Below are 27465 nucleotides of genomic sequence, written 5' to 3'. Positions count from 1 at the left end.
TTATAGTCATTAGCTCAAATTAATATTACTCCATCCTTCCTTAAACAGGCCGCGCTTCAGTAATTGCCACCTCTATTTTGTTTTTCCTTCGCCTCTTCATCGGCAACGTCACTTCTGATATCAATGCCGACTTCTTCAACGGAATTCTAGGGTTTCAATGATCGGCATTGTCGGTTTTCTTCGCATTTCTTCCTTCTTCACGTTTTCCGAACTGAATTTCAGCTTACTCTCCCCGAATTTCATCTACATTTTGTGAAATTCTCATCGTTTACCCACCGAACAGTCTCTCTCGAAATTCTAAGTGATCACCGACGGTGAAATCTGGTAATGTCGCTGTGTTATCCATTTCTTTTCATTTGATTTATTTTTGCAGATTTAAAATTTATTTTAGCTTTATTGAAAGAGGATATTTTGAATTCTATTATAGGCATTTTATGATGATTCAATTGAAGCGTTATTCATTAATCGTTTCCTCAATTTCACAATTTCGTACATATATCTCATGTTGTTGATGATGATTTGTATGTATACTTGGATAAATATGTATATATGGTATTTTTATGTTTATCTGTCCAGGAAATCTAGTAAATGTGGTCGAAGATGTAAAGTAAAAGGAAAATTCCTCTGTTTGTCTAAGTGTTGTCACTTGACAGTTTACGTGTGACTTTTGCAATGGCATTGTGCCATATAATCCGAGGTGCAGTTCATGATCATTGTACTTGACATACCTGTTTTCTGGACCTTCTTTTGAGCACTCATTGATTTTTATTTGTATTTTCATACAGATAGTGCTACATACCAGGACATGCATTTTTGGTTCCATAATGAATAAAAAAAACCTTTTGCATTTTTGTATTTTATTTTTTGTTGGATAAGTGAAGCATTTCATCATGGATACTTGTGGCATTTTATTGGATAAAATTTTGATAATTGCAGTTCTAGTTTTGCTGAAATTAACTTTTCCAGAATATTACTTGGGGTTGGGTTCCCATAGGTTGATGACCAATCTAAACATGGTCTAACAATGATGAATCCTTCGAATGCTCGACAGAGGGAAATGGAGGTAGTTTATATAACTAACTCCAACTAACGTGGGATTGACAACAAGTAATTGATGATAGAACATGGGAACTTCCTCAATTTTACCACTTGAACTTTATTTTTATGGTTGCTTACTCTCATCAAAGTTTTTCGCCCATAAACAGATATCCTATTACATGTTCTTAATGAATTTGACAAAGAATTTTCATCTTCTTTACAAATGGGTCCAATGCCCTAATTTGTCTACAGTTTGAGGTTAGCTTAACATTCTAAGAAAATTTTGATACACTTCGTAATCAGAAGTTTGCTTGTTATTATGACTTCTATGCTTGATGCCTTCTATTTGTTACCCATTTCCTTAGTGTTTTACATTTTCCTGATGCTTTAACTTTGAAAGCTAGAATTCTTTATAGAGCGGAGGTTGTAGCCTACGTAAGTATCTACCTAATGAAGGGCCAATTTTTTGTTCATGTTACGTAGAGATTTACCCTGATACACATCAATGCCATAGGAGTTTTACGATATTTTAGCTAGTAAGCGCGCTCAAGTTCAGGCAGCCAAGGGTGTGGTCTAGTGGTCAATGAAGTTGAATCAGAGTCGTGAGACCTTGTTCAAATCCCAGCAAAGACAAAAGCACCAGGTGATTTCTTCCATCTATCCTAGGCTCCTAGCTTTGGTGGACATAATTAGCCATTACTTATTGCTGGTGGGAGGGGAAAAATATCCCGTCGGAGCAGTCAAGGTGTGCGAAAGCTGGCTCGAAAATCTCAATTATAAAGAAAAGTGCCATCAAGTTCGGATCTTTTCTATGCCAAAATTTTTGTTACCTATTCATGTGTGTTTAATGTAACTATTGATGATGAAAAAGACTTTGAAATGCTTGCCGTTCACTATAATTGTTTACCTATTCAAATAGGAAAAATAGGAAACTTGCAAGTGTTGGGTGGCTAAGAGTGCTTACAGCAGCAATAAGGCGGAGGACCCCTATTTGCAGTCTTACTGTGCTCTTTATTCTGCATGAACTATTTTCTTGTCCTTTTGTTTCATCAGGAATTATAGGGTGTTCACTTAGTACATAACTTAATCAAACATATATTCTGGTATGCCATTCTTCAATTTTACTGGAAATTTATCTTTTTGAATTGTAGTTTCACAAGAACTTGATGGTATGTCCTCTTGGAAGTGGGAGAATGGAAACCTTGACAAGGTTTCTTGTAGCTGGAAATATCCAACAAACAGCTTCAGGTGAATAATAAAACTAATGAGGCAGTTTATGTGTTTATGTCCATTTAATTGTGCTTTATCATGTTAGCTATAAGTCTTGACCTGGTCTGGTGTGCTCCTTGCTGTCTCATATACTTCTATTTTCTTTTGTCACTATCTTTTTACTTTTGTTTGTTGAGATACTTTACCTTTGTTTCTCACTGCCTTCTTTCCTTGGCAGAGGAAGCAGGCCACCATAAATTAGCTGCTCAGTACATTCAAAGAGAATTGAGAGAGGCAGATGAAGCGAATTTGATTGATGAAGAAGGTATTATGTTCTCTAGCTTTTTCACCTCAAGTCCAGTTGCTTGGCATGGAAGATGAGAAAAGTTCATGTTGATTGTGGCTTGATTTGCATGCTTTGTTGATAAGATTTACTTTTTCATCTAGATTTACAATTTCAAGTCTAGTTTAAGAAATTTCAGTGTAGCAAGTGTTGAAGTTTTAGGTGTATCAATTGGTTTACCATTAAATGCATCTATATCTGCTTTATTGCTTTTATTGTTCGATCACCTTGGCATGCTCTTCTTGCAGATATGCACGTGTTTGGTTTGAGGCCACTTACCGATCCTTTGCATTTGGTAAGGTCCAGCAAGTGCATCTGTTCAATCTTGACTAAGATCGTTCTACTTGTTGATACCATCACAGAAGTTTTATTGCTAGACAAGTTTGTTTCAAATAATTTTTCACATTACAAAAGAGTATTTGTCTTTCTTTGGTCTATGTCAGTGTTCAGAAAACATGAAATTAGAATGATAATGATATAAGGAAGGGAGTGGTAGCTCAGACAAAAACAGACGGAGAATTGTCCCAGCAGTGATATGGTGGGCCATTTGGAAGGAGAGAAATTCAAGATGTTCTGAAAGTATCAGTAGTACTTTACATAAGACTAAAATGGACTGCATTATCACTTTTTCTCATTGGTGTAGTTCTGAGTATATAGATGATCCTGCAACAGTTGTAGACATTCTAGGATCCTTATAAGATGAAATAGGACCTGGGATAGGTTTTCTTTTTTTGGGTTTCTGAGCCTACTCAGTTGTATGTATTATGTAGCTTTGGGATGTAAATTTTTGGGATCCCAGCCTTAGTGCTGAAGATTTTATACAAACCCATTACCTTTGTCAAAAAAAAAAAGAAGAATGATAATGATATAAATGTAGTGTCATACATGTTTTCTTTGACCTCGTATATAGCTAAATAAGCTTCATCTGTCGGACTGTGCATGGACTATCATGTCTTAAGGCAGAAATAACTCATCAGTCGAAACATTAAGGCAGAATTGGGTTATAAGTAGTTTTATCGTGTAATGATTTGACATCTGGGCCTAACTCAATCCCAAAAGCTAGCTCATGAGCGAAGGATTGCCCAAATCCATATAAATAGACCACCAGTCCATTCCCCAACCAATGTGGGACTTTGACCCACTTTAACACCCCTTTCACGCCCAGGCCTAACTGGAGCGTGGGCTGGGAGTCCAAACGGGAATGGACCATACCATGTAAAAATATGACACCTAGCCTAACTCAACCCCCAAAGCTAGCTCATGAAGGGAGGATTGCCCAAGTCCATATGAGCGGACTGCTAGGCCATTCCCTAACCAATGTGGGACCATCCACTTTAACATCTAATTAGAACTCAACTATGACTTCCGTCTGAATGTGTATGGGTAGTAATTGCTGAATAAACCACATCCTTCAGCATCTACTATGATAAATTACTCATCTTATATGTAAAAAATTAGAGAACTAAGGTGGAACTTTTATTTCATATTTTACTTGAAAAAGATAGAACCCCCCCCCCCCACCCCACCGGCCACATATAAAAAATAAAATAAAATAAAATAAATATAATGTGTATGCCATGTTGCTAAAATGTCTCAATAGACTAAGCAGAAAGGTCGGATTTTGCAGGCTTATGATACTTTGGCAATGTTGACTTGAGAATTTGATATGATGATATTCATGAGAATTAGTTGAACTAATGAGGTCCGTTGGACTTTGATATAGATTTAGTTCACGAATATGAAGAGATATTAGGTATTATAAAATTGCGTTTAGAAAGGGAAGATAATATTTTATAACTACTAAGTGTGAATAAATTGAAGATATCTTTTGGCTGCTGCCTTTAGGAGAAATTAGACCTTTAAATTTAGCAGAGGGGCAACACTATGTATTAATTTGAAAATATAGGAGTAACTCTATTTTTTGATGACCGTGGTGATAGCAGTATCTCTATTAGGGGGACAAAATTCTATTAATCAATCAATAATTAGGCCTCGATCCCAAAATAGTTTGTGTTGACCATATGAATCCTCAGCAGCCATTCTGTCTATTCTAGATCACAATACTAAAAAAGTTTTGCCTTAAGACAAGTTGTAATACACTAATAGAAGTCTCAAACCAGATTAAAAAGAACTTTGGAAAGCACTAGACTTAGTTTAAGTATATAGCAATGTCTAAGCTATTTCTCACTTGTGGTATCGTGTATATAGATTCTTAGCTTCCATCATGTTCTACCCTTAATTAGTCCGTCTGCCTTCTGATCAAACTTCTCTAGCAATTTTTTTTTTCTGTTTTTCTCCTTAAAAAGGGATAGAGTCTTTCCTAGATGTTCCCAATTATATGTTCTATGTCTACCTTATTCCATTTTGGCGCCTTCAATCATCATAATGGATTAGAGAAGTTAAATTATTGTTCCTAAATCAATAACCCTATCAACAAAGGCGTGACAACTTTGCTAGGGTAAGGTCTGCATATATCCCATCCTCCCTAGACCCCACTTGTGGAGTTATACTGAGTATGTTGTTGTCGTAGACTTAGTTGGAGTTCAATTTTAGACTTCCAATTTTTATTTTGGTTTTAAAAAACAAATTGTTTTGTTTTATTGTTGAAGAATGATCAGAGTGTAGGGTATTAGTGTTGGGTTTGTCTTTTGGAAAAAGATATTCAAGGGATAAAACATGTTTAGGCTTTTCTATAGATGAATTGAATTCATTAGAATGATATTCAAGGGATAAAACATGTGTTCGTGCTCTCTCTCATACACACACATATCCAACTTAATATTTTTTTCTTTTTCTATTGAAACGTGTTCACAATATATAAAACATGTGTTCACGCGCCCTTCTCCCATAAGCATAATGATAGGCCAACTTTAACTAGCGCAAGGTTTAGTAATTAGATGTTTAGATAGTATATATTGTGTTGGCCATCTCAAAAAAAGTATACCGTGTTGGTTTTGATGTCGAATTATTCAAAATAGTAGTTGATAAGTATAAAAATGAAGTAGTAAGTTAAAATGATGTTGTGTCAAATTTAAATTTAATATAGATATGTAATTGTTTATATTACTTCGAATTATTGGAGGAACAGCTTCTTCATTTTAGTAAATAGGACAAATTTTACTTTTTGCGGTGGAGTGGAAGTAGGCCAGTCTTATTGTAATGGAGGGAGAGCAACATTAACACTCTCAAAGACCTTGTAATTGTTACTCATCTCATGATGGCAGTATTTTGCTTTAATTTTAGTTTCCTTCCAAGCATATTCCTTTAGTCTAGCAGCAAACAATCTACTCTCACCTGGTGAAAGGACATATGGTTGATCACCTAGTAGGAAATTTCTCCAATAGAAGATTTAAAACTGTTGCCTCAAAATGACTTGCATGATTGCTTGCCTGATGATAATAATGCATTGCATTCATAGTTTTGTGGAAAAATTGATTCTTGAACGTTTGTTCTTAAGGTGTGTTGCAATGCTTGTAAGAAGCCAATAAAAGCCAGCCAATACGTTGCCCATTCAGGTTTTCCCCCTTTTTTTAGTAACTTAAAACATCTTGTGTTCATGTGTCTTTGTAGTAATACATCAGTTTGTTGTATGCAAGTTTTATTTCGACTCTTAAATAGACGCTTTTACCTTCTGTTTACATTTGCATGGACTTATCATAATTGGAAATAACATCACAAAATCATGTTATCTGCCTCAATCATTTCTTCTTTAAGACAGCAGAAATGTGTATCTTGTTAAGTAGTTCCATAATGCCATTGTCAGTGCAATGCTAATAATGTAATGGATCTTTGTGGGAATCTTTCATTTCTTTTATGAACAATATTCTGCTTTTCTTGAATTGCTTTGTAATCGCGAACTGACTATTTTATATAGTTTCAGATACATATCAAGTCATGAAATTTGTTTTGGAGCTACTTCATATAATAAATATGTTAAGTTTTGTGTCAATCTTTTCTAGAAGCAAAGCTTAAAATGTAAGAGAGGATATTTTTCTACTTATATCCCCAAAGAAAAGAGGGGATACTTTTCTAATTAATTTTGTTTTAACACAAACGGGGATGGTTATTTTCTTGGGTTAAGCCTCTTGAAGTACTTTTTTTCAAATTGATAGCAGTTTGACTTTAATTAAGGCGTTAGTCTACTCTGATATCATGTGAAAGAATCGGAGCATCCAACTAAAAACCTCTAGAGTTATCAGTAGGGAAGCCCCGGAATATTACAAACCCTTTTGGAGATCCTTACACTACCAATTTAGGTCTAGTATATTCTTTAATACCCTCCTGCATGTGTATCCATGTTCTAGTGATTACATATGGATTTTCTGGAGCCTCTGGAGACCCTAACTTTGCCAATATAGGACTAGTGTATTCTCCATAAGCTTGTATGTCTAATCGTATTGAGTACTCTAACCATCTCATCCAAAAGCTTTTATTTGTTTAACTATGTCTTGACACTCTCTCATGTACGTGCTTGATTGTTTTCTTTCTTTCTATCTTTATTTTTTGGGTCAAGCATGTGAATATCCTTTTTTGTGAATGATCGGTGAGAGTTGAATCTAGGACTTTTTCTGCTGTGATACTACTACATGAAAGAATCTGAGTATCTAAGTCAAATCCTTAATGCTATGAGTGAAGTACCCTGAACAGTATAAATTCCCTTGGAGACTTCTACCTTATCATGAATATATCCTCTGTTAAGAGTCAGATAATACTTATTGCCCTAACCCTTTTTAACTAGTTGCACGAGATGGCTCGTGTCCATCTCTTCATACCATCTCAACTTTTTCTCCCTAGTTCGTCAGTAGAAAATGTAGAAACTCTACTGTTAGAGATATAACCTTAATTATTGAGTAGTACAAAAAACTAAGTAGTAGTGTTTGTTCATGTTGCATTTTCTTGGTCACTATTGCCCTGTGACAGAAACTTTGATGAATTAGAAGTTTCTCTCCTATTTTTCTCCTTAAACATTTTGACATATACACAGTATCTTCCTATTTCCCTCATTGAGTAATCAACCCTGTCGTTTGGGTGGGTTGGTGTATGCGCAAAGACCCTTGAAATCGAACAGGTTGAGTCTCTGCACAATCTTTTCCAAACTTCAAAAAGATATTATCACCATAGCTGAGTTTTGTCTTAATTTAGTCTTAGAAAGTGATGACCAGCTTTAAAACTACTGTCTTTTGCCTTCTCTAGTCGTCCATCTTGTTTAACATGTTTTATCTTTTCAGAGCTTTGTAAGTCATTAATCTCTGCAGAAGAAATTGCTTTGGAGGTCAATGATGGTACCGTACACAAGAAACGCCCGAGGAAAGAGAGGAAAAAGTCACTTACTGCATACACTAGTATCCTTTCCCTAAATGAACATTGTTTTTGGTTGTCCTATGCTCTTGAAGAAAAGTTTATGAGTTCATCTCTGCAATAATCTATAGCTGAGATCCGTTCACATACTTTAAGTTGTTTCTATGGTGTATAACTTCTCTTATTTCTTAATAATGATTTGCCATCTTTAATTTCCTATAGACAAACCTATATCAGTCAGAAAGAAAGCAAAACCTGAATTGTTAGATAATGGTTTTGCTGCATCATCATGCTGTTCGGAGGAGCTTCATTCAACTGTTTCCTTTCCTAAAGATAAAAGTATTGTCATCTTTTTCTCATGTTTCTTGTTCTCCTAGTGATTCTTGTAGTCAGTTTCCTTACTTTACTGATGATCCATAGGATTTAGCTTAATTGTAATATCCATTTATTCCTACATTCAACTAAACGATTCCTTTATATTGTTATTATGTTCCTAACATTGTTTAATGAATTAAACGCACAGTTCTTTATACTCCCTCTATACTTTTGTATATAACACGATTTCCTTTTCAATTTGTTCCAAAAAGAAACGAGGCCTTTCTATATTTGAAAACTTGTTAACTTCTCATTATACCGTTAATGAGACGCTCCTATATCTTACAAAATGGCATGACATCCTTTAAGACCACAAGTTTTAAGGGTACTTTGTTGTGTGCCAAAAATCTTTCTTAAACTCAGTGTCTAGTCAAACATTATGAAATATGGAGGTTAGTTTCTTTTCTTTTTTCAAATCCAATACTTGGACAAAATGTTCCCTTCTTAATGTTTCGATGTAGGTGGGAGAAAGGGTTGTGGAACTTTAGTTCTGGGAGCTTCTATTTCTTAAGGGGTGCCTCACCAAATGAAATGATAAAGAAGTTACCTGTTTGTCCCTCTATATTTCCTTACAGCATTTCTGTGCGGTCACAAGAGCTTGATTTATAGTAATTTTGCAAAAGCTACATATTCATATGGTTCTTATGCTGATTGCCTTGTTTATTCCGTATAACTGCAGGAATTTCATCACACTTAAATGTGGCCAGTGTGAGAAATAGTTCCATGGTTAATCCCGGACCTGTAGATTGCTCAGAAGGTGCAATCTTGCACCAGGAAGAAAATTCTAAGATGTATGCACTTATCACTTGATGTAGGCAATGCCTTGCATTTTTCCTCTCCCTCTTTCGGAGTGCATATTTTAACTTTCAGTTAGTACAAACATTTGGAATCAAACAGTCATTGCATTGGAGTATATAATTTTCCATCTGTTGGTGTGTAAACCATCAAACCTATAGATGATGGCTCATATGTGAAGAGAATGCAGTATTATTATTTCATTTTGAAGATTGAGGTAGATGCTTCTTTTATAGGATACTTTTGGCTGGTTTAAGTTACCAGTTGATTAGTTTTGATACAATAAAGACATACATGCACCAGAAAAATCATATTAAGGCCCAATTAAGTGGTTAATCTCTTCGAACTGTGTTGGGAAAATGAAGATCCTTTTTCGTGATATCATAAATTGATGACATTTTTCTTCATCTCATAGGCTAATTGTGGGAAATCGGCAGCTATTAGCTGATTTTGGTGCAGTAAATGGTGTTACTAAGAGTTGGTCTGCAAATTCAAGAGAAGCTATCCCCGGTAAGGCCAGATTTATATTTCTTCATAAAGTTACTGTAACACCTCGTTTTCATGAGACGCCAAGGCACCTAATGAGCCACTACCCCTTAGGTGGACATCTCAAAACATTATTTATTTCAACCAGTTTAAAGCGAATGACCATTTTGTGAAAGAAAGAACCAAGTCTAGAAAGAGTAAAGATACAATACAATTCCATTTGACTTTATGAATGGGATTGGACCTATCTACGAAACATCTGGCATTGCTCTCCCTTCATACTGACCACCATATACATGAGGGAATCAATCTCCACCATCTCTTTTGGCTCTTACTTCCCCCTCTTCTGATCCAGCAGCTAAGAAGGTCTGATTTATGCTCAGGCATGGCCCAGCTATAGCCAGTAATGTTGAGAAACAAATTCCACAACTGAGCAGTGTACTTGCAGTGCAAAAATGGGTGCTTGTTTGTCTCCTTAGTCACCTTACACAGAAAACACCTAGAAACCAATTATCTCTTCTTCTTCTGTCGCACTTCTTGGGTTAGGCAGTCCCTTTTGATAACCAACCAAGTGAAGCACTTAACTTTGGTTGGAATGCTGCTTTTCCAGAAATAATTCCACTTGCATTGAGTATTTATATTAGTCACCTGGAGACCTCTTGTGTAGGCATTCTTTACAGAAAATATCCCGTTACCATTGGGTTTCTAAAGAGGTATATCAACCTCTGTACTGCTAATAGAAACTTGCTCTATTTTTCCCAGTAACAGCCCTCTCTATCTCCCAATCATTTAAACACCTCCTAAAAGAGACATCCCACCCCTGTGTGGACCAGCACTCTTGGATTGTCACCTCAGAGTTTACACAAATAAGAAATAGTTCAGGGAAAGCCTCCTTTAAAGGAGTTTGATCAAACCACCTATCTCTCCAAAAATGTCAAAGCTATAGTTTTAACTGGTAAGTAATTAATACTATAATAATGTGAATGTATATATCTTTTTTTCTTATTTAAAGATTTCATCTCATATATATATATATATATATATATATATATATATATATATATATATTGTTTTCCATTAATTGTCATAAATTCCTAATTGTTCTCCATACTTCACTCCATAGGTATCAGTTACCATTTCCGTGCACCATGGGCTAGCTTCACCATACTTGGACACAATGACTTCCTTCCATAAAGCCTTATCCTCATTGATGTATTTCCATAACCATTTCAGAGGACTCTCATTTGCAGCCTAAGATTTCTGATTCCCAGACCCCCACTTTTGCTGGGATTGGAAGAAGTGACATCACATAAGTAGGAAGTGAGTTAAGGACAGAGTTTATCAAGATCAATCTACCCCCCATTGATAGGTACTTGGACTTCCACTTAGCTAACTTTAGCTAACTTCCTCTAAGTTTTCTCTAGAATCCCATCCCATATCTCTAGTGCTTTGTGTTTATAGCCTAGAGGCATACCAAGATAAGTGGTTGGTAGCTTTTCTGCATCCTAGTATGTTAGCCAAGCTCTGAACCTGAGGAACCTCTGAAACTTGATAAAGGCTGCTCTTTCCCCAGTTGACTCTCAACCCTGTAGCACTCTCAAAGAGTATCGAAATTAGTCTGATAAACCTAATTTTATCCACGGTTGGCTCACAAAATATGATTTTGTCATCTGCATACAATAGATGGCATATCTCCTTACCCTCTCCCATTCTATTGTTCATCTCGAAACGTGTGGTCCATCTCTTTTGGATTGCAAACCTCGTCATACTGTCAAACCCCTCCATAGCTAAAATAAATAGGAAAGGAGAGAGTGGATCTCCTTGTCTCAAACCCCTCTGAGAGGCAAAAAACCCAATAGGCTCACCATTCACAAGAACAGAGAATCTAACTGTTTTGATACAAACTTCAATCCATTTCACCCATTTATCTCCAAATCCCATTTGCCTTAGGATATTGAGGAGGTAGTCCCAGTTCACATGATCATAAGCTTTTTGTATGTCAAGCTTACACATTATTCCAGAAATACCATTCTTCCTTCTTGCATCTATGCACTCACTGGCTAATAATGCATCATTCATGATTTGTCTTCCCTTTATGAATGCCATCTGATGGTTGTTGACTAGCTTATCTACCACTGATTTGAGCCTCTCAGCTAGAATTCTAGATATGATTTTGTAGATCCCCCCCCCCCCCCCCAACCAAACTAATAGGTCTATAATCTTTTAACTCTGTGGCACCTGGTTTCTTTGAAATTAATGCTATGAAGGTTGCATTGAAGCTTTTCTCAAAAGTTTGGCTGGTGTGGAACCCAGAAAGTTTTGAAGAAAACCATTGGGAAACCATCTTGACCAGGAGCCTTCTCCATAGCACACATGTTAAGGCATTTCATGATTTCCTCTTCTTCAAATGGTCTCTGCAGCCATGCCTGTTCTTCGACAGTAATTTTTGTTCCTCCATGTAGATTTAGATCTGGTCTCCATTGCTCAGTCTCTTTATATAGCTTTTGTAGAAACTCTGCACCGCTTCTTTAATACTGTTAGGATTATTTATTTCAGTGCCATCCACATTATTGAACCTTCTATTTGCAGTAGCAATTCTATGAAAAAGATTTGTATTTTTGTCTCCCTTTTTCAGCCATTGAATCCTTGACCTTTGTCTCCAAGCGATCTCCTGATTTTTTGAAAAGTAAGTTTGAAAATATTTATCAAAGAAGTAGTTTAACTATGAGAAGTAATATAAATGAAGAATCTGATACAAGTGTTTCAGAATAGAGAATGAAACCAAAACTTGCACGCATCCCAACTCATACTATTCATGGAGCACGTGAAGGGTTTTCAAAATACAACATCGGGCTTAACCCCAACTATGTAAGTAAAATGTATCGTGAAAAGATAAACTCTAAAATGAACAGCTGGCAGTTTGACTCGACATCGTTGAGAAATGACCACAAATAGGACCAAGAAATGCCCAACGTGCCATAAAAAGTAAAACCTGCAACCAAACTGGTGTGAGTCTCACTAGACTTCAGAGGATTACTTTATTAATAACAATGTTGCCAACATTTTTCAACATCATAAGTATGGAATAGATATTAGTATCTCAAATCTGCACAACAGATAATATATCCAAGGATCTCATCGTCAGAGCACAACTTAATTATAGGCCCTCTCCGACTCACATGGCTAGACCAAATAATCAACAACAATAAAACCCCAGAACTGTGGAGAGTAACTCTTGCCCAACCATCTTTTAAATAATCAACAACAATAAAACCTTGAAACTGCGGAGGGAATTCCGGCCCAAATGTCTTACAAATAATCAACACAATCTTGGAACTGCGGAGGGTAACTCCAACTATCTTACTAATAATCAACAAAAATAAAACCTCAAAACTGCAGAGGGTAACTCTGGCTCAATCGTCCTATGATTCCGGCTGCGAAGGGTGGCTCTGGCCTAACGTCTTATGCAAAGTCTCATTGGGATGTGAAGGGTGACTCTGGCCCAATTGTCTTATACACCCGAAGACAGCATATATGAATCATAACAACAATGTTAGAATAAGAATAGGTATATATAATGCTACTTAGAATAGGAATAAGACTATAAGTAGGAATAGATATATACAATCCTACTTAGAATAGGAATAAGACTATAAGTAGGAATAGAAATATACAATCCTACTTAGAATAGGAATAAGAATAGTAAAGAGTATCCTACTTGTTAAAGGATCGTATTGTAGTGTCTATAAATAGGGTTTTTGTGTAATGATGTAGACACAATAATTCAATAATTCTTCTTCTATATTTCTCATAAATAACATAAAACATCATGTATGGCTATATCAAGACCCAACCTCACCATAAATAATATGACAGTCAAGCCAATATAATCTAAATATCTAATATCACAAGTGTTAGGACTCAATTTGAAGCATAAAAGCTCTAATAAAAGGAGACAACTGCTAATTAATCATAAAGGTAACGTGGCCCAACCATCTTACAAATTTTTAAAACAATAATTTACTATCTCAACAGAGGAGTCCCAAACTTAACTCAATAAATCTCCATGGATTTTCCAAATATTTCACAACATTATATTGAGTACTGCCCATATTAGGTAAACAATCCGATATCTTAATCAATTATATTATATTAAGGGTTATCATAACAAGTTCATAGTGGTTATTTCATGCTTAGTTAATGGAAGCAAGTAAGTAGTAGTTCAAATCTCCATACCTCACATCCAACATAATACTGCGACCAAGCACTTTCCCAATGTTCACAAACAGAGCATTTGATAGTCCCAAACTTGATAGTGCTGAAATCCCCAAAGTACTACCACCAGAATCTCAAATTGTCCCATACTTAGTTGGTAGGATGATCCCCAAGCTCCTTCCAATTTTTTTCTCAAGTTTGAGCTCAAAATTTCACAAAACAAGTGTTGCTGTCCGTGTTCCTTTAACACAACCCAAGTGCTTCGGCGGGTTGTACCATGACCTTCACATGTTGTATCTGAAGACCCATATTTTTCTGCTAGACACCTTTCACTAAATCCTTCATAACTTGTTTCTGCACAACTATGATTGATAAACAATTTAATGCATTTGAAACTAGACTCAAAGGACTACAACTTTCATCTTTTGCACTTTTCCATATTCATTATAGATTGCGCGTTATTCTCGTTGGAGTTAGGTATTGTGTGCACTCATTTGAAACTTATGTCAGGCATCCCTTGGACTATAATCACTTCCCTAAGTTCTTATGGGTCACAAAAATAATACGAACCTAATAGAACATTCTAATTAGCAAATGGAGCACATTTTTCCCATACGACTTCAAAATCTCAAATTACAATACCGGGATTTTCTAAATGAAGTCTTTTTTTAAAGAAAAAACTCGTAATGTTAATTTTCTAAATGAAATCTTTATCAAAATTGAACCAAACAACGTCCGATAGACTTCAGATTTTGCAAGCAAGTATAATGGAGCATTTGAAGCTGATGACATGCAAAACGGAGAGCCACTTCTAAAGAATAACCTAGCGGTCTTTGCAGTTATTTTCTTTTTTTGGTGTTATAAAAGGAGAAAAGGAAAAGAAATCTACTTCTATTCAGCACATCCTTCTTTGTTTTACAAGGACATTTTGTTAGGCTTCACTCTGTGCATATTGTGTAGAAAAATTTGATTCAAAATCTGCATCGTCAAACTTTTTTATGGTAGAAGAGTACTTCATGTAATATATTTGCTGTACATTTCTTTGGGGTGTCTTATTCTTGGGATGAAGGAAAAAACATATAATACCTTCAAAGGCTATCAAGACAGCACATGAGAAGACTAATTTGGTGATTTAAAACCATTTCTCTGAAATTCGTGGTTCACTTTTAAGAAAAAAATAGAGGGTGTTTCTTCTCGGTCAGCTTTTCATTGTTTAAAGTGGCTCATCTATAGTTTCTATTGTGAAGTTTCAGGTGAGGATCATCAAGAAAGGTCAACCGCTGGCAGTGACAATACTGGTAGTCGTGCTGTTGCAGTTAAAATTGCCACTCAAGTCCAAAATTTTTGTTCAAAGGCTGAAGGTAGTAGTCACATCTTTCTTTCAGTTGTTCATAGCTACCCTTCATTTTCATATTATAAAGACAGTCCTAAACTTTTGTAGTCAAAAGATTTTCGAAGGTCATTTCTTTTATGCTCATGGTGATTTATTTTGTGAGTTATTTTGCTACATTGTCTATTCTTTAACTTCTAGTGCTAAATATTTACGTGGTACTTTGTGTGTTGTTTACCTCCAGATGTTCCACATCCACTTGCAACTAAGATGTACTATTCTCAGAGAGTAGTTCGTCTCAGATCAGCTCTCAGTTATATGTATCATGAGGCATCATCTAATGAGAGTGGCAATGAGTTTGCCTGTCCAAAAGTATTAAAAAGTAATGTGATGCCAGCGGACATACTGTGTCATAGCAACAACTCCCATATACTAATTAATTACCAGCAGGAGAAGGTTAGTCAGATTCTGCTTTGTGTTTTAGTTGGTGACACCTTATATGCCCTCATTGATTGTATTGTCACAGTTTCTTCAATTCTTCTTCTTTGAGATAATATTTGACCTTTTCTTTTTTCTTCTGGAAGTGATAGCTATATTTGCTTCATCCCCTGGCCGTTCTGGCTAATTTCTATGTCGGATGATTATCATTCATTAAATTTGTTAGGACATGAACAGATTTATACAATCCTATTAGAAAAGGAATATGTTTATACAATCTTATTAGAATAGGAATAGGTTCATATAATCCTATTTAAATAGGAATAGAAATACAAATAGATATAGGAACAGTAAATTGTATCCTACTTGGTGTGTTCTAGTATAAATAGGGTCTCAATGTAATAATGTAGATACGACAACAATTCAATAATATTCTTTTTCAATATTCCTCACCATGGTATTAGAGCCTCGAAGATCTTGGTAAGAGCTTCCACTGCCGGCGGGCGGCTATTATCCATGTGTGCTGCCCGTTCGGCCAATATTTATGTTAGCAAATGTTGGGTCTGGTGACTATTTTCTCATATCTAATTTGTGTAGCACCGTGCCATCGTTCCGGTGACTACTTTCATATATCTAATTTTTGTAGCACCGTGCATCATTCCACCGACTACTTTTTCATATTTAATTTGTGTAGCACCGTGCCATCAATCGGTAACTACTTTTTTCATATTTAATTTGCGTAGCACCGTGCCATCATTTTAGTGACTACTTTTTTCATATTTAATGTGTAGCACCTTGCCATCTTTTCGGTGATTATTTTTTCATATCTAGTTTGCATAGCACCGCACCATCTTTTTGGTGGCTACTTTTCTTATTTAATTTGTGTAGCTTTTCATATTTAATTTGTGTAGTATCGTGGATTTTTCGGAACTACTCTCTCATATCTGAGTTGCATAATATCATTTCTTTCAGTGACTCATCATATTTGATTTGCATAGTTCCATTCGTCTTTTAGGTGACTCCTCAAATCTGATTGCGTGGGTTGTGCCATTATTCCAACCATACATGTATAATTATTTTTTTTAGTAGGGTCCTGCCATCATTCCAATCCTACCCATATTATTTCTCTTTTTCAATAGGGTCGTGCCATCAATCTGACCTTTCCTATATAATTTCTATTTTCTATATTTTCTAGTTGGGTCGTACCATTATTCCGACCCTACCCATATAATTTTATTTATTAGATTGTGACCACTTTCAGCCATCAAATCTAATACTGCGGATATGAGCATGTTCCGGCCAATTTTTCGGTGACTTTCTTGTTAAATATCAACTCATTTATTGATTCCAACATGATCCATATACTTAATACTAGATTTTGAGCACTTTGTTGCTAGGGGGAGTTTATTAGCCTTCTATGCCGATTATGTGAGTCACTCTATGGTCTGAAAACAGTCTTTGCAAGGTTGGGTTGGAAAGTTCAACACTGTAATTTTATCCCTCGATGTTTTATCGGCATTATGTATCAAATTCATTATTTCATGTGAAGATTAAGCAGATTGAGATTGACTGACATTATGCATCAAATTCAGTATTTAATGAGAAGACAAGCACACTGAGATTGACGGTCAATTTTGTGAAGTCGACTGATCAACTTGCAGATATCTCACCAAGCAAAAACAAAAAGTTAGAATACAATTCAATTTTACTTGTTCCATATTACTCTCCCTATTCTCAAAAAACTCTTAAGATTTCTCTCTTTCCAGACAGTCCACCAAATAGCAGCAGGAATGATTCTCCAGTTGCTTCTGTTCTTTGCCTGTAATCTTGCTTCTTCCCAACTGTATAAGGCCTCTGCAAATCTACCACGCATGACCCTTGAGATGATTTTTGAGCCTTAGGAATAGACTCCACAATTGGCCAGTGACCTTGCACTGGATGAACAAGTGATTGACTGTTTCTGCAGTTTCCCCACAAGAAAAACATCTTGAACACAGTGTAAACCCGCTCTTCATCAAATTCTCCTGTGTCAACACACCTTCATTAGCCAGTAACCACACAAAACAGGCCACTGTGTGGGATCTTGGCCTTCCAAATGTGTTTCCAGGGCCATTTCGATGCCTGCATGATTGGGTGGTTCAACTTCCTATATGCTGCACTTACTTTATAAGTCCCAGTACTGTTCCCCAACCACTGCAATCTGTCCTTCTCTGTCTCCAAGCCACTAAATTTTTCAATGACGCTGAAGAATTCTGTTACTTTTGGAATTTCCCAATCATTGAGGTGCCTTCTAAATATAATATTCCACCCATGAGGTTCATAGTTCAGCTATTGTACTTTGTTGCTGAAGTACCAGAGTATGTATGTCTGTGAAAAGTGTCTCCAGATTTCCAGCTTCATGCCAATCCTCCTTCTAGGATAATAGGCTTATACAATCCTATTTAGAATAGGAATAGGAATAGAAATAGGAATAGGAATAGTAAATAGTATCCTACTTGCTAAGAGATTGTATTCTAGTGTCTATAAATAGGGTCTCAATGTAATAATGTAGACACAACACAATTCAATAATATTCTTTTCCTAAATTTCTCACAAAATTCATGCATTAAAATTGTTTGTAGTTGGAAAATGTGGGAAGTTGCTAAGTTTACTTACTATGTTTTCTAGGGTTCTTTTAGTACTATCAAAGTCTTTCAGTAGAAAATATAGAGAACTTCTAGTAATTTTCTTCTTCTTATTTCTATTGTATATGAGATGAGCTCAAATGGAGCGACTTGATCCGTGAAAATCATATAGACGACCTCAACTTGTTAGGGATTAAGGTGTATTAGTTGTTAATAAAGTTTGCTTCCTATTGAAAATCCTGTAACATTGACAGAATATGAATGGAAAGGCACTGTTTATCATAAGTGCCCTATAATCACATTTTATATTCTAGTGTCTTACCTTCTTAGTGCTTTAACTCCTTTTTTAAGTTCTTAAGCTAGTTGACTTCCCAGCTTTTGGCATCTTTTCCTGGCTTTAGTGAAATTGAGATGGACAATACCTGATAACGCTCTTGATTTATTGAAATCATTCAATCATGTTGGAGGCATGGTAAGACAAAAAAGTGGTGGAGGGCTATTCTTGCTTGTATATGGTGGACTATTTGGAAGGAAGGAACAGTTGATGTTCTGAAGACAAGAGTAACTCCATACTAAAAGTAAAGATGCACTGTATTTCTTATTTTTATTTTTGGCATAAAGAAATTTGTGACCCTGATACCGGATCCATCTTACAGTTTTTGGAAGCCTTGTATGAATCTATAATAGGCTTCAGACTTAATTTTTGTTAATACAGCTGCCAGCACACTTTGTGCCTTTATCAAAACAAAAATGTTCTTAAGCTAGTTGAAGTGCTACTAGTGCTCACCTTGTTTAGTTGGTGCTTTAGTTCTTCGTCATGCTCCTAATTGCCAATGGGTTGTGGGTTTATCCGGGTATCGTTAGACATTATATAGCCTACCAAAGTGATGTTTTAGTTTTTAACAAAATGTTATGAATGAATTCTTTAGTGATTAAGTATGTGCAATTAGATTTTTGTGTGAGTAACTAATCTTTAAAAACTTAAACCTTCTCCTTCACATCTAGATTATAAATTAAAATGGTTCCTGCACTTTATTGACATGGTTTTTATCTCATATATTTAGGATAATTGTAGCTTTTCAATTCTTTTGTTCAAATAACTATTCTTTATGTTTAAAGTTATTTTTCTTGCATTCATATTTTTTTTTCTTTAGTATTTTCTTCACTCAAAACCATTTCATCTCTGTGCTTAAACCCAAGCAAACCTTAGTTCTTTTTTTTTTTTTTGGGTGGATGGGAGGGTGGGGATGAAGTATTTGGCTTCATCAATGATATCAAGAAGATGCAAAAAAGTGACATAAATATGATTGTTAACTCCAGTAGATATGATGAGATTAAGACTAGGGAGCTAATGAAGCTTAAAAAACTATTAGGCGAACAGGGGATATATTGACCCAACTATTAATGCAAGAGGCATCAAGAGAATCAGAAGGAGTTAATAGTCCATCGAAACATTTCTGTTCCTTCCGTTCCAGGCAATCCAAAAAATTACAGCAGGTATCATCTTCCAGATTTTCCTGATGGTGCTGTCAACATTCCAGCAATTCCAATCTCAAAAAGCTTCTTTGATGCTGTATGACATTACCCACATAAAACATGTTTTATGACAATGGAACATGTTTAATTTGAATTGTCTATATTTTCCATGTGTCAAACATGCTTGCCTGACCACTAACCATGTGAAACAGACCGCTTTGAATAGAGCCTTGATTTTCCAATTAATTTTCAAGATCAATTGGCAACAGTGTGATGAGTGTCTGATATAATATGAAAGACATAACTTATTGTAAATTTTTGTTGCTGTCCATTCCACACCATTGAATCTTCAACATTCCTTACACAATGAAAGATTTCTAGTAGTGTCTTCCGAATCTCAACCAGCCTCCCAATTTCCAATCATTTGGCAATCTTCTAGAAGAGATTCTAATTTCTATCCATGTTGATGCCATGCATCCTCAATTGTAACTTCAGGTATAGAGGGAAGACTGAACAAGTCTGGATGAGTCTTTGGGGGGACCTTGTCCTAGCCAATTATCATTCCAGAATGATGATTTCCTACCATTGCCAATTCTGAACCCTATGTTCATAGCAAATTCGCCCAGTATTTTATAATTGGTCCAAATACTAACCCAAAAGAAGAACTTACTGGTTTACTACTCCAGTGCCCAGTCAACCATATCTTTGATTGATCACCGTCCTCGATAAGGTTTTATCTTTAGTATTGTATCTCCATAACCACTTCCACAGAAGACTTCTCCTATGCAATCTTAAATTTCTAATGCTCAGACAACCAGATTTGTGTATAGAGATCAGAGATTTTCATCCTATAGGTGAAAATAACTAATTTCTAATAACAGATGATTACCTGCTGACTCAAGATTCCTTACTGCTGTAGACTTCTAATCTTGTAGTTCCTAGTCTTTAGGAAATTTTTGTAACTCTGTCCTTGGCTCCTCCTATTTAGGCTTTGTTTCAATAGTAATTATCTTTTCAAGTTTTAACTTGTTGATACAGTCGCTGTACGTATTCTGTATAAGTACTGCCATATGATCAAATAATATTAAATGCATTATTTTCCTATCTTCTGCCCGTCTCTCCTTGTGGTATCAGAGCACTTCTAAACTCCAACAAGTTGATCCTCTCCTTTTTTTCCTGCTTACTCGTCCAAATGGCCCCTATTGTTTCTGTGACTAATGCGAATGGAGGCAACAATGCCATTACAATTGTTCAATTCAATCCTGTTACCCAATTGCCCATAAAATTTACAGGCAGTCACAATTTCTCCCTGTGGAAAGCTCAAGTTTCAATGCTTATGTGTGGTCATGATCTCTATGGGTGTCTCAATGGCTCCATCTGTCAAAACAATCAACGTGTTGATAACCCTGAGTTTGTTCCTTGGTATCGCCAAGATCAGTAAATACAAAATGCTATCCTGGCCTCTGTTGATCCTACACTTGCCCCCATTATTGCTGTGGCGGTCTCTGCAAAAGCTGCCTGAATGTTTTGTACACTGCTTATGTGAAGAAATCTCAAACAAGAATCTTCAGCTTGCGCGACTGATCATCTCGCCTCCTTAAAGGCTCTCGTCCAGTGACAGATTATCTTCATCAAGTTTGATCACTTTGGATGAGCTTGCAACTGCTGGTGTGCCTGTACAAACCCGAAACTCATTGTTAAAATTCTTGGTGACTAGATCTGAATTTTGAGAACTCTCTGCATTATGAAATTGAGGATCTTGGTCTGCTGCCATTTCTGCTCGAGATTCTACAATTTCTTATGAAGTGCATTATGAAAAGCTTCTGGATCCATGAGCTTTTCCTTAAGCATGAGGAAGACAAGAAGCCGCTATCAACTCCTATTACCGCTGCTGTAGCACAGCAGACAAGCTGAATTCCTCGCCAGGATAACAATAATAACTCCAGCAATCGTCTTCCAGGTGTGAACACTCCTGCCAACGATCAGCAATGGCAAGCACAATCATGGTGCCCATGAAGAAACAACCAGCTGCAGCCCTTTGACAAATACCTTTTGCTGCCAACTATATGAACCCATGTGTCATTCACTGCCGACTTGCTATTTCTTTCCATTGACAAGTTTGTATTTAACAACAGGTCATCAACAGTAAGGCTTCTGGTCCTGCACCCTATCCAACATTTTTCAGCATGAAAGAGCTTCATAAATAGGAGGGTTGGATTCAGATAATGCACCTGATTTCTGTCTACCTCACAGACAATCGGGTATCATCTGCATAAAGCAAATGGGAAATGTTGACAGTGGCCCTTCTCCCACATCAAAGCCGTTCAGCTACTGTATCTCCTTGGCTTTGTCCAGCATTCTTTAGTTCTTTTCTGTGATCTCCATTTAGAGATGGTAGAGGCAGAAGAATTTATCTTAATTAGCATGTGATTGTTACTTATTGCACGTCCTCCTTCAATGAGTGCAAAATATGCTACCTCTTGATCTATAGATGTCAGATTTTCTGCTAAATATTTACTGAAGATGTGACAAGGAGTACTATAGAATGCTTAATCCAAAAAGCAAAAGAGAAGAGGGAAAACCATGGAATATTATTTCTAAAAGGGCTGTAATGTAGTTACCGGAAAAATGGGATTTATATCATAAGGTTGTGTTATCTTTTCCAGCGTGTTCTTGTCCTTTTGCTTGCGGGTTTCTGGAGTGTAAAATCCATCCTCATTTCTTTCTTCATCTATCAGGCTAGGAACGTTTCATTAAGGCAGTTGAAAATGATTGAAAATGTCTTCTGCTAATATCTTTTCTGGGTTCTTTTAATGGCAATGATGACTGTTTCAACCTAATAACAGTTTCTATCTTTGTTGGTTCCAGGATGTACGCCATTTCTACAGCCTCTTATCCAAGTTTACTTGATCGTTATTCTATCTCTAATTCAAGTCAATTTCCTAGTAGCTTGGCTTTGGAAGATTTTGAGGTTGTCATTGTTGCTCATCTTATGGGAACAATGCCTCTTTTTCTGGTGTAGAAGTTGTGTTGAACTGGGACATATTTGAAAAGCAGTTGCATATATCTTTTTCAGACCAAGATAATTAGTCCTCAAGTCAAAATACTGATTGAATCACATTGGAGAGAATAATGTCTTACCCTTTGAGAAACATAGTCATCAGTTTCTTGCTGAGTAGTTGAATGAGGGTTCTGCTCGCTTTTTTCTCAGTATGGTTAAATTTGAAAGTTTTATCACAAGAATGATTTAGAAAATGTGGTTCTATTTTGATTTTTAGTATTTTGTAGTGGTTTTATGAACTTTCATGTGTAAGGTGTTCCTTTTTGGTGTATATATATATGCGAGTGAAATGCGTCAAACCTATACTTCTGGAGCTTGTTTGAACAATGAAAGATATCTTTTTTGATACTTTGCTGATCTCTGTATTCGTAGAGGATTCATATAGCTGAGTCCAAGTGCTTGGGATTATGGTGTAGTTGATTTATTGGTATTGGTATTCATATAGCCAACCCCAACTAGATGGGGATTGAGGCATTATTGATCTAGGTCATTTTTCTGGTTGCTAATGTTTATGTTGGCTTGTGGAACAGGCACGTGATCATTCCTTTCCGTTGGTTGAACAGCCAAGTTTACTTCAAATGGTTGAATCTGGGGGATGTCCACCACCTATGAACATCACATCCCAATTTCCTGTGAATAATATCCTACCACAAACCTCCATTGTTAATAGTGGAAGCAACTATAATTCGAATTGTTATTCATTTGCAGGCCAATCAGGTATTTGTCTGTCCATGTCTGTTTATATGAGTGCTATATTCATATCCAGGTTTGTTTTCAATAATTAGGTCTCAGAGAGATAAATAGAATTCTATTCCATCTATAATATACCTCTCAAATTGCATAAGATAGTGTTTAGTGGTGTTACAGTTGAAAAGGAATATTTTGTGTCGTCATAACTAGGTTGCTTGGTAATATAACAAAGTTGTAGAGAATTTATCTCTGTTGTGTTAAACTGCTTTTGTATTCCCTCTGGAATTGTACTCTCTTGTATTGACAACAATGTGTTACGACTTGCAATTTGTCACGGCTATCTAAAATGGTTAGAGAAAGCTAATGCCTCTCTAGTTTTCGGAGTCTAACAAATACCATGTTTTTGTAGGCAAGCAGCTACAACCTATGCAGCAGACTGAGGGAAATAGTGCAGGTGTACAAAATTACTGAAGGAACCTTTTTTCTAGAGGAAAGTCAAGCCTTTTTCCTCTTCATTTTGTAAGGTAGGATATATCCGCTGACTGGCCGTGATAAACGGTGGGAGTGGGACTAGTCCATCATAAGCTTCTCCACTAGATTCGAGATTTGACTCCGTTATGGAAGACGGTGTGCTAGTTCTTCCTTTGATTTAGATTCTGATACATGAAGGCTTCCTTCTCTCTGACTCAGAAAACTAACTGCCAATTGTACATTATCTTACATACAGAAACATCCTTGAGGATGCAGACCTTAGTGACTCATGAAGAATTTCAGATATCCTTTTGGATAATCATTTTGTACAAAGAACGCCACGTACTAGTGATATTCACTTCTGTTAATGCCCTTAGTCTTTGAAAATCATGGAAAGTATCATTACAATTTTAGAGATTTCATTGTTGTCTTGTCTTAATTTAGCTGTTCTATCTGTCATAATTTGGAAATAGGAAATATCAACTTGCTGTTTTGGTTGACAATTTTGGTCTTTTATGTTTCTAAGTAATCAATAGGTGGCAATCTCTGAGTGGACCGATTTGGAATCCAGCCTGCTAGCAATACTCATCGTTATATCGCTATTATGGAAAGTTTGGTGGTAAGTGGCTTTGTGCTTGTATTCAAAACAAATACTCTACTTTGTTCCTAGTGGAATATTGCATTATTCTTCTTCTTCTATCTGTTTATAATTGCTGTAAATATGAAGAGTCTCAATTTGTTGTTATGGTAATGATGTGATAGATATACATGTATTTCATTCCATTTACTGGAATTGATCAAATTGGAGGGAGTAGCTATCAATATTCTTAAAGAAAACGACACTCGATCTGATTCTTAATTGGCTGGGCTGCTATGGCCTAGAAGTAGATATTTTGTATGGCCATAGACAGATATTTATACTAAAAATATCTACTTGAAAACGCATCTTATGTTGTTATGGTAATGGGGTAAGCAATACCAAATACCCATTTGACAATTTTTATATCACACATGAAGGAATACAAAAAAGTTGAATTAGATATGCCTACCTAAGAAACAAGGATAAGTAAGAATCCATAACTAGATCTAATTTTGGTCTTTTTGTCCCTAGCTACTAACCATAATTATTTGATCATTTTACTAACTTTTAAATTTGAAATCTACTAAAATCAATAACCTTTGTTGGTTAGGACAAGTAACCCTACTTCTGTACATTTGAAAAAGAAGAAATAGAAGTCAACAAGGGACAGTCTAAAAGGGATCACTATAACTGTATTTTTGCAGTGTACGATTCTCCAATCCCAATACATATAGTAAAATCACATTGTTCACATTACTTTTTCTTTGTCAACAAACAACAATGAAACTCGTGGGATTTAAAGAGAGTAGAGTATATGCAGATTTTCATCTCAATGTATTAATAATGAAATTTTAAGTCTTCCATGAATAGTGAAAAAAATTGTTATTCACTCCGTTTTAAAAAAATTACTTTATTTTGTTTAATCTGTTTTAAAAAGAATGACCTCTTATCTTTTTTGGCAACACTTTAACTTTTCACATGACATGTTTAAAACCACAAGATTAAAAGACAATTTGGTACATTTGACATAACATTAATTTAGAACTACAAGATTAAAAAATCTTTTTCCGTTTTTTAAATTTCGTTTCTAATCAAACTAGGTCATTCTTTTATAAATGGAGTGAGTATTAATCTATATATATAATTTGTTTGGTCATATTGATTGAGAAGTTGTTGCATATATAAACACATGAACTTCTGATGTTTATATTGGTAAAAATAATAATGTTTAGTTATTATTATTTTAGTGTATTGTTTGGTAAAAGGTAATTTCCAAGACACGTCTTGACAACTAGAGTATATGGGTTTGGCTATATTTTTTTTTTAAAAAAAAAAACTAGTTTTTTACACGATAATGAAAGAAAATGAGTGGAGAATCTTATACAAATGACATAGTTATGATATCATGAGGCACTTGAAAAAAGTGAAAAATTCCCTTTTGGAGAATCTCTTTAGTCATTACACTTTACACCACCCTTGTTTACCTTTTTATGGAGATTGTATGTACAGATGGAAAGTTAATTTAATTTTTAAAAAAATATGCTTTTCTTTATTCAGACGAAGTACACTTACCTCACATTTTAATTCTTTTTTCAAAACCTTGGGAGTATCATATTGATTATTGACAATCAAGATTGCATAATCTTTTGATGATATAATTTAAACCAAATATTGTTCGGTTGGAGTATTGCGAATAAAATTATCTTTTGTAAAGGATATTTTACTTAGAAGTAGTACTTGGTTTCCAATGTGAATCTGAATTAGTTAAGTTTGAAAGTTGATATCAATATTAAAGTCGTCAGAATAAATTTTTAGCTCTGTCGATTTAATTTTTAAGATTCTTAGCATTGAAATCGTTTATATTTTGTAATTAATTTTGAGTTCAAACCTACTATTAGCTGGAATTTTCATTGAAGTAGTTCTAATTTCTTACTAGTAAGTGAGAAATTAGAGTTGTTTGCACCTTCATAATAATATTATAATTGGTAGTGTGAACCAAGTTTTGCTCGAAAACCATAAATCTTTGGTAGACCTACTATAAATGTTTCTTCCAACTCCATGTTTTAAAAACAAAACAATATATAAGAAACTTAATCCAAAAGAAAAATATATTTTTGAAGAATATTGGTTCATAGGGGAATTCAATTTTTTTACGTCAACCAAGTATTGAGAGATAGAGTAAACAAACAAAATGACACAAAGTATATCTTTAGTGGCTTTTCAATTTTATTACGAAGATCATGAAACGCAAAGAACATTTTTTATATATTACATACATTTTTGGAACATAAAATTTAAAATTTTCCTTATCAATGTTTCCAAAAGCATTTTTAAACGAGTCTCGAGGAGAAAGCTTATTAAAAATACTCAAGGGCGCAAACGATATAAATTATATTTTTATTATTAGTATAACGATATACATACTTTATGTTGCAATAATTTTATGTTGTAGACACTGTTCATAAAATATATAAATAAAACAAAAATTAATTTGAAATCAGATTCCCAAATTCTATAATAAAATGTCTATTTTATTATCATCGTAAAATTTTAAAATTAATAAATAATTATAGATAATTATTTTTAAAAAGCATGATAGATAATTTGAAACGAAAAATGACACTTTGAAATTTATTGATTGAAAATTTTGAATGGGTAAGTTCCAAATAAGTTAGGGGACAGATGAAACTTCCTTTGGTTTGTTATTCACATCACCAAATTTGGTGAACAAAGCAAAGCTTCAAACAACTACCTTTTTTTTATCTTTATTATTATTACCATATTATTTAGTACTATCTTTGGGTTTGTGGCGTAATTTTAGGGATTTTTGGTATGTGGGGTAAAGTATAATATTTTAGAATTAAGTTGTAATTAAAATTATATCTTATTTGTTTTAAGCTATAAATTTATATCTTCTATCATTTAGGAAAAAAGAGATAAATATATCTCTTAAACTATTATAAATGGTATAAAAATATTGTCTATCATACTTTTTGGATATTGGTGTTTCTTCCGTTTAAAAATCAAAGCATATTT

The 27465-nt window shown here is 35.1% G+C and overlaps 1 protein-coding gene across 10 annotated transcripts; it reads left to right on the top strand.

The window, feature by feature from the left end:
* On the top strand, positions 1 to 24269 carry LOC101248610 (uncharacterized). 10 transcript variants are annotated; one of them, XR_002028241.3, is made up of 14 exons: positions 26 to 324; positions 1522 to 1681; positions 2190 to 2286; positions 2486 to 2572; positions 2839 to 2885; positions 6048 to 6105; positions 7819 to 7932; positions 8111 to 8227; positions 8943 to 9054; positions 9474 to 9568; positions 15007 to 15120; positions 15334 to 15545; positions 22496 to 22598; positions 23219 to 23356. XR_002028241.3 is itself a non-coding variant. In XM_069298866.1 (14 exons), exons 2-14 carry the CDS (start codon positions 1622 to 1624, stop codon positions 23847 to 23849), a joined length of 1356 nt encoding a protein of 451 aa, XP_069154967.1. In that variant the 5' UTR covers positions 28 to 324; positions 1522 to 1621; the 3' UTR covers positions 23850 to 24269. The 10 variants fall into 10 exon arrangements, 9 of the variants coding, with proteins under 9 accessions (XP_069154974.1, XP_069154973.1, XP_010321041.1 ...); XM_069298866.1 differs by lacking the exon at positions 22496 to 22598 and adding an exon at positions 23788 to 24269 and having other exon boundaries at positions 28 to 324; positions 15013 to 15120; positions 23219 to 23405; XM_010322734.4 differs by lacking the exon at positions 22496 to 22598 and adding an exon at positions 23788 to 24269 and having other exon boundaries at positions 29 to 324; positions 23219 to 23405.
* Positions 24270 to 27465: the final 3196 nt, after the last annotated feature.

The sequence above is a fragment of the Solanum lycopersicum genome, chromosome 1 (assembly GCF_036512215.1).
Source record: "Solanum lycopersicum chromosome 1, SLM_r2.1".
Classification (NCBI taxonomy): Eukaryota; Viridiplantae; Streptophyta; class Magnoliopsida; order Solanales; family Solanaceae; genus Solanum; species Solanum lycopersicum.
This window is presented reverse-complemented; position numbering and strand designations above follow the sequence as displayed.